Raw genomic sequence first — 6,838 nt, forward strand, 5'->3', positions numbered from 1 at the left:
TTTTTTAGAAATTGTTGACGCACTACGCATGACGGACGACGCACTACGCATGACGGACATCAATAGCTCACCTTGTCACTTCGTGACAGGTGAGCTAAAAATTGGGCCAGCAGTTTCACACGAGAAGATTTTTTAAAATTTCCACAATATACATATAGGGAAAAGTGACCACGTCCCCTGGCAGCCATGTTTTTTGATGAATCAAAAAATTTTGAACACTCTTGGTAGAGGGTCACACAAGGACCATTTGTATTAAATTATTTTAAAATCGGGCCACCAGTTTCACACAAGAAGATTTTTAAAATTTCCACTATATATATATATATATATATATATATAGGGCGAAGTGTCCATGCCCTTTTGTGGCCATGTTTCTTGACCAATCAAAATAATCTGAACAGCCTTGGTAGAGGGTCACACAAGGACCATATGTGAAAAATTATTTTAAAATTGGGCAAGCAGTAACTGTTTTACACAAGAAGATTTTTTTAATTTCCACTATATACATATAGGGAAAAGTGACCACGCCCTCTGGCAGCCATGTTTTTCTGACAAATCAAAATAATTTTAACAATCTTGGTAGAGGGTCATACAAAGACCATTTGTGTTAAATTATTTTTAAGTCGGGCTAGCAGTTTCACACAGGAAGATTTTTAAAGTTTCCACTATATACATAAAAGAAAAGTGTCCAAGCCCCTGGTGGCCATGTCTTTCCACGAATCAGTATAATTTGAACAATCTTGGTAGAGGGTGACATAAGGACCATTTGTGTGAAATTATTTCACAATCGGACCATCGGTTAAGGAGAAGATTTCATTTGAAGTTTTTTTCTATTTTTAGCTCTGGCAGCCCGTATGTGCAACCAAACAGAACCATTTGAACAACTTTGATAAGAGGACCACCCAAGGAACATCATGGCCAAGTTTCATCAAAATCCATTCAGCGGTTTTGGAGGAGATGTTGTTTAAACACAACTGTTGACGACGGACGGACAACTTGACAGACGGAAAAAACAGACGCACGATGGACACAGCGTGATCACAATAGCTCACCATGAGCACTTTGTGCTCAGGTGAGCTAAAAAAAGTGTTTGACGAGTTAGCCAGACTGCAACTATACGCACCACCAGCCCCTTGCCTCCCACCACCCCTACTCCCAACCCCCAATATTTTGGGGGGGCATGAAATAAATTTACAGCACAACTTGTGTTAAATTTTAAAATTAGGAAACAAATTGATATTAACTAGTGGAAATTATTTTAGAATTAAAATAATTTGATTTATTTTTTCTCAAGCTCTCATTTGTTAAATTGTCGTCTGCTATTATATCATGTCAAATTGTCGTCTGCAATCTATAGATAAAGTACCGTCGATATTGTTACACTTGGTTGCTCATGACTGGTTCCTATTCATGCTAAATTGGTACCCAGCTCAACATACTATATAAACAAAAATCTCGTGCAGTTCTCTCACATTTGACTAGCTACACCGTCGTACTAACGTCAGAATTATTTAGAATTATTTGGCAAAACATTCCTACACGTCTGCAATTTACTTGCAATGCCACGTGGTCGAAGGCGGGAACCGATGCGTCGGAGGGCTCTTCGTAACAGAGATGCCCAACGTAATGAAGGGCAAGACAATGGCAACCAGCAGGAACAGGCAGGAGAGAGGGTGTTACGACCGAGACAGGCTCAGAGAGGCGTAGCTGAGCAGATTGATGACCGGCATGACGGCGACCCCGCAGCAGACCGAGGGGGAGGTCAGAAACGTGGTGCAGACGCCCTGGAAGAGAACGTGGTAGACGATAGAGTCCAACAATCTTGTGCCGGTAGGTCAAATAACAGTACTATTGATTTTGAGCAGATAATTAGGGATTCAAATATAGTTCCTCAAAATGGGGACTGTAATAGTTTTTTAGGGTATACCGACAATTTTCGAATGGGGTGTGGCGACGCGAATACACTAGCTACGCACGCGCCAGCAAGTATTCTTTTTCATGATACTATTTCAGCGCACAATTCAGTAAATTCGCTAGGTGACATTTCTATACAAGCTTTGCGCTTGGCAGATGACGATTTGGCAGCCCACGTGCCAGCTTCTCTCAAACAAAAGATTTGCAAGGGCGAGTATGTAAATTTAGCATTGTTATTGAAAGGCGCAGTTGAATTGTCCGAATTTTGTAAGGGCTCCGTATTTAAATTGAACAGCGACGGACACATTGAGTCAGTACAAAAAGAGTGTAAAGATCAGATTAACTGTATTGAGAAATGGACTAACGCATTTATCATTTATGCTTCAATATATCTCGCAAACAATGCCAACAAAATCTATGAGATGTTACATTATATGTATAACATTAGAGATTGTGCAGCACGCCAAGGTGGGATGGCATGGAAAACGTATGACGAGCAATTTCGTTTACGTCAAGCTATCACCCCAGCCCCTTGGTCAAAAATAAATAATGATCTATGGTGGCGTTGCATGCAGGTAAAGCCAGTCTCCAATAATCAAACTAACCCTGTTAGATTCACGTGCAATGATTTCAATTCTGGTAATTGTAGGTGGCCCAACTGCAGATTTGCCCACATATGTGCAAGGTGTTATGCTCCTCATCCAGAGGTTGCTTGCACCAATATCAATACGTCAGTCAAGACTTTAGGTAGTCAAACGCCCTCATTTCGAGCTCCCTTCCGTGGTAGAGGGTCACAGTCACTCTTCAAGTCACGTGGTCGAGCCAAGGGCCAGTATAGGAAATGAATCGATAGCTTCATGTCAGCTTCAGAATAAAAATCTTTTCACTTTAGCAAAATCACCTGTGAAAATTTCAGCATTGAAACGCTACTTACATTTATACGATAAAAAAGAGGCAGATTTTCTATTAGACGGGTTTACTTATGGATTTCCCATTCAATATACGGGGCCATGAGAACCGCGCGACTCAAAAAATTTACGTTCCACAGAGTTCAACCCAGAATTAATTAGTACACAAATTAAAAAAGAAATTGATGCTGGCCGGGTTGCCGGTCCTTTCAAAGAACGACCACTACAAAATTTAATGGTTTCACCAATAGGTTTAGTACCCAAAAAGACTCCAGGTGAATATAGAATGATTCATCATTTATCTTACCCCTCTGGTAATTCGGTGAATGATTTTATTGATCCAGCCATTTGTACGGTTAAGTACACAAGTTTCGATGAAGCAGTTAAACTGATTCAACAATTAGGGCGCAATTGTAAGTTATTTAAAACAGATATCAAAAGTGCTTATCGTTTAATTCCGATCAGACCTTCAGATTTCGAATTACTGGGTTTTTGCTTTAAGGAAAAATTTTATTTTGACAAGGCGCTGCCATTTGGTGCTTCAATCAGTTGCATAACGTTTGAAAGATTTGCCAGGTTCTTGGAGTTTTGCATAAAATCAAAATTGAACACTTCTAAATTAATACACTACCTTTATGATTATTTAGGAGGAGACAAAACGACCGAGTCTTGTACCCATGCTTTAAAGATAGTTCAAGATACCATGTCTGAGTTGGGTGTTCCCTTGGCAATTGAAAAGACTGAAGGTCCAACGGAAGTTTTGGTGTTTTTAGGCCTAGAGTTAGATTCGAACCAGATGGTTGTAAGAATTCCTATTACGAAAATACTGGAGGTAGTTCAGAAAATTAAGGACATTTTAGCGCAGCCTAAATCAACTTTAAAGAAAGTACAGTCTTTGATTGGTTCTTTGAATTTCTGCTGTCGAGCCATTATAGCTGGTCGACCATTTATTCGCCGCCTGATAAACTCAATTTGTGGTCTGACAAAACCATATCATCATGTAAGAATTAAGGCAGAGATTCGTCTCGACTTAGCAATGTGGTTACTATTTTTACAGAATCATAATGGCATTTCAGTTTTTCACGACAGATTTTGGGTTTCAAATGAAGATGTACAGTTATTTTCTGATAGCGCCGGGGGCACAAATTTAGGTTTTGGTATTTATTTCCAACGTCATTGGTGCCAAGCGAAATGGCCCGATTCATGGCATAAGCGTGGTTTTACGGCAGACATTACACTGCTGGAATTGTTTCCAATTTTAGTAGCAGTATTCATTTGGGGATCAGAGTTAGTTAACAAAAAAATAAGGTTCAACTGCGACAATATGGCAGTTGTAAGTATTTTGAATAAGTTGTCATCGAAATCTGAATCAGTCATGCGTCTCGTTAGGCTCTTAACTCTTCACTGTATGAAGCTGAATATCCTTATTAAGGCTGAACATGTTCCAGGTCGCCACAATGACATTTGTGACGCATTATCTCGATTTCAGTCAGCCAGATTCAGAGAACTAGCTCCAGATGCAGATCCACAATCTCAACAGGTCCCGGAATTTCTGTGGAGCGTCTTCGATCTAGAGCTCGAAGTCTGTTACAGTCCGGAATAGCGCCTAATACGTCAGCTACGTATAATACTGCTATTAAAGTATTTGAAAAATTCCGATTCACTTACCATTTACCTTTACAATGGCCGATACCAATCCAACACATCATTTTGTTTATTGCATGTTGTTTTGAGAAGGGTCAATCTTCTAAGACGATTTCAACTTATATTGCAGGCTTAAATTATTTTCACAAATTGCACGGGTTTTTTGACTTACACAAGGTTTTCATCATAAATAAACTGTTAGAAGGTTGTCGAAGAAAGTGTGTTACACGAGACAATCGGACCAAATCATTGTTAAAGATTATATGCGGTTGCTTACCTCGTACATGCTACAATGATTATGAGGCAAAACTATTTTGTAGTTTGTTTACTGTAGCATACTTCGGTTTGTTTCGGGTAAGCGAATTAGTAGCCCCTTCGACTTCACAAATTCAGAGAGTTGTTCAAGTCTCAGACATGTCCATTATAGATAACAAATACGTACTTATCGAACTTCATTATTTCAAAACTAATCAGGCGGGAAATCAGGTTACATTAAAAATTCCTAGGGACGAGGATATGATTTGTCCAGTCCGTGCATTATCTCAATATATAGCGAAAAGACCAAAAGTTCAGGGCCCTTTATTTATTCATCATAATGGGACACCAGTGACAAGATCTCAGTTTTCTGCGGTTTTAGTCGAATGTTTGAATAACGCTCGAATACTCAATAACACCAGTTATAAAACCCATAGCTTTCGAATTGGTAGAGCCACAGATTTAGCAATGCAAGGCCTATCGTCAGAAGCAATAATGAAACTGGGTAGATGGTCGTCTGGTTGTTTCAAATTATATATCCGTAACTAATACTGTTGTGACTTTAGGCTTATATGCTTGGTGAGACCCAAGTCATATGTCAGTATTCAACAGACAAATTAAGATGTAATCACTTATACATTCTCGTATAATTTTTATTTAGACATATGGGTCCTTGGAGACTCGATCCCATATTGGGCTGGAGTGCGGGCGGAAGAAACGAACAAAGCGAATCTACGCTTGCCGGATTTGTCCATTGACTGGCTGGGGGTGCGAGGCTTGCACTGGCGGAATTTCAGACAGCAATTTGAGGCTAAGGTGCTTTTTTCTTCCCATCCATCAATTATATTTTTACACCTAGGTGGGAACAATTTAACAGACTCCACAGTTGTTCAAATTAAAAGAACAATGGAAACTGAAATAGAATATTTGCGTGACGCCTTTCCCGATTCTATTCTTGTCTGGATAGACATTCTTCAGAGGCAAGTCTGGAGAGGGGCCTTAAAGGGGTATGAAGTAATTGAACAAAAGCGCATTCGTATAAACAGGGCAGGCCGCAAATTGGTTCGATCTAGTGGTAGATATGATATTATTCAGCCCGATATTGATGCCGAAACTCCATTTTTTCGGCCAGATGGTGTTCATCTGAATGAAGTAGGACTAGAGTTTTACTTGGACTATATTAGGGATTCAATTTTAAAGAATATCTCTGAAAATCGCTAGAATTTTGGCGGATAAATTATAAATTTATTGTGGCGGTAAAATTCTGTCGGCCGTGGGGTGAACGGATGCGGTGTCTGTGTGTTTGCGTTCAAGTTATGTATCTTGGGTGTCACATGTTTACCAGTTTGTGTTAACTGGTTAGTAAAAGGTTTTGCCCTAGTACTTGGCGATTCCTACCTAGTATTGCGTGTGTTGCGTTGTTTGGCCTGGCTTTCAGGGGTGTCAATTTGCCTTGCCTTGCCTTGCCTTACATTGACTCGTGTTGCGATTTCGCTCATTATACGGTGATACCCCAAATGAGTGGAATATGTGGCTCGAGGTTCAATGGACATTGTTGCATATTTGCGTTTGAGTGACACCCGTTGCAAAAGTACAAAGTGTCTTGAGTTGTCTTACCATGCGTGCTGTTATATTGCATTGCCTCGCTCTACATTGGCTCGGGTTGTGCATTTGACCCACATTCCGGTGAGACCCGGGCTGGGTTGGATTCACAATTCGAGATTCGATGGATTGTGTGGTTGCGTGGTTACAGTTAGTGATGTTTGCAAGCCTTGGGTTGGTGCGTCTGTTCTCCTCTCGGTCGATGGAAATTTTATCGCACTTAGACTCTACACGGTGAGACCCTTGTTGAGTCACGAGCGGCCGATCAACTTCCATTATTATTAACAGACTTTAATCCAAGTTGATTACATGATTATATATGAATGTTAAACTTTTATTATAAGTATCAGTATATATTGATGTTAATAAAAAGAGTACTGTACGAGATAGTTGGTTTTATTTTGAGTAATAAAATAATGGAAATTATTTTAGAATTAAAATAATTTGATTTATTTTTTCTCAAGCTCTCATTTGTTAAATTGTCGTCTGCTATTATATCATGTCAAATTGTTGTC

At 39.6% G+C, this 6,838-nt stretch overlaps 1 protein-coding gene across 1 annotated transcript; it reads left to right on the forward strand.

Annotated features, from left to right (window-relative positions):
• The first annotated feature begins 1,559 nt into the window (after positions 1-1,559).
• Positions 1,560-4,425, forward strand: LOC123546117 (uncharacterized). Its single transcript, XM_053534362.1, has 2 exons — positions 1,560-1,830; positions 3,470-4,425. The coding sequence occupies exons 1-2, from the start codon at positions 1,560-1,562 to the stop codon at positions 4,423-4,425; spliced, it is 1,227 nt and encodes a 408-aa protein (XP_053390337.1).
• Positions 4,426-6,838: the final 2,413 nt, after the last annotated feature.

This window comes from Mercenaria mercenaria, unplaced genomic scaffold (assembly GCF_021730395.1).
Source record: "Mercenaria mercenaria strain notata unplaced genomic scaffold, MADL_Memer_1 contig_3617, whole genome shotgun sequence".
In the NCBI taxonomy this organism is placed as follows: domain Eukaryota; kingdom Metazoa; phylum Mollusca; class Bivalvia; order Venerida; family Veneridae; genus Mercenaria; species Mercenaria mercenaria.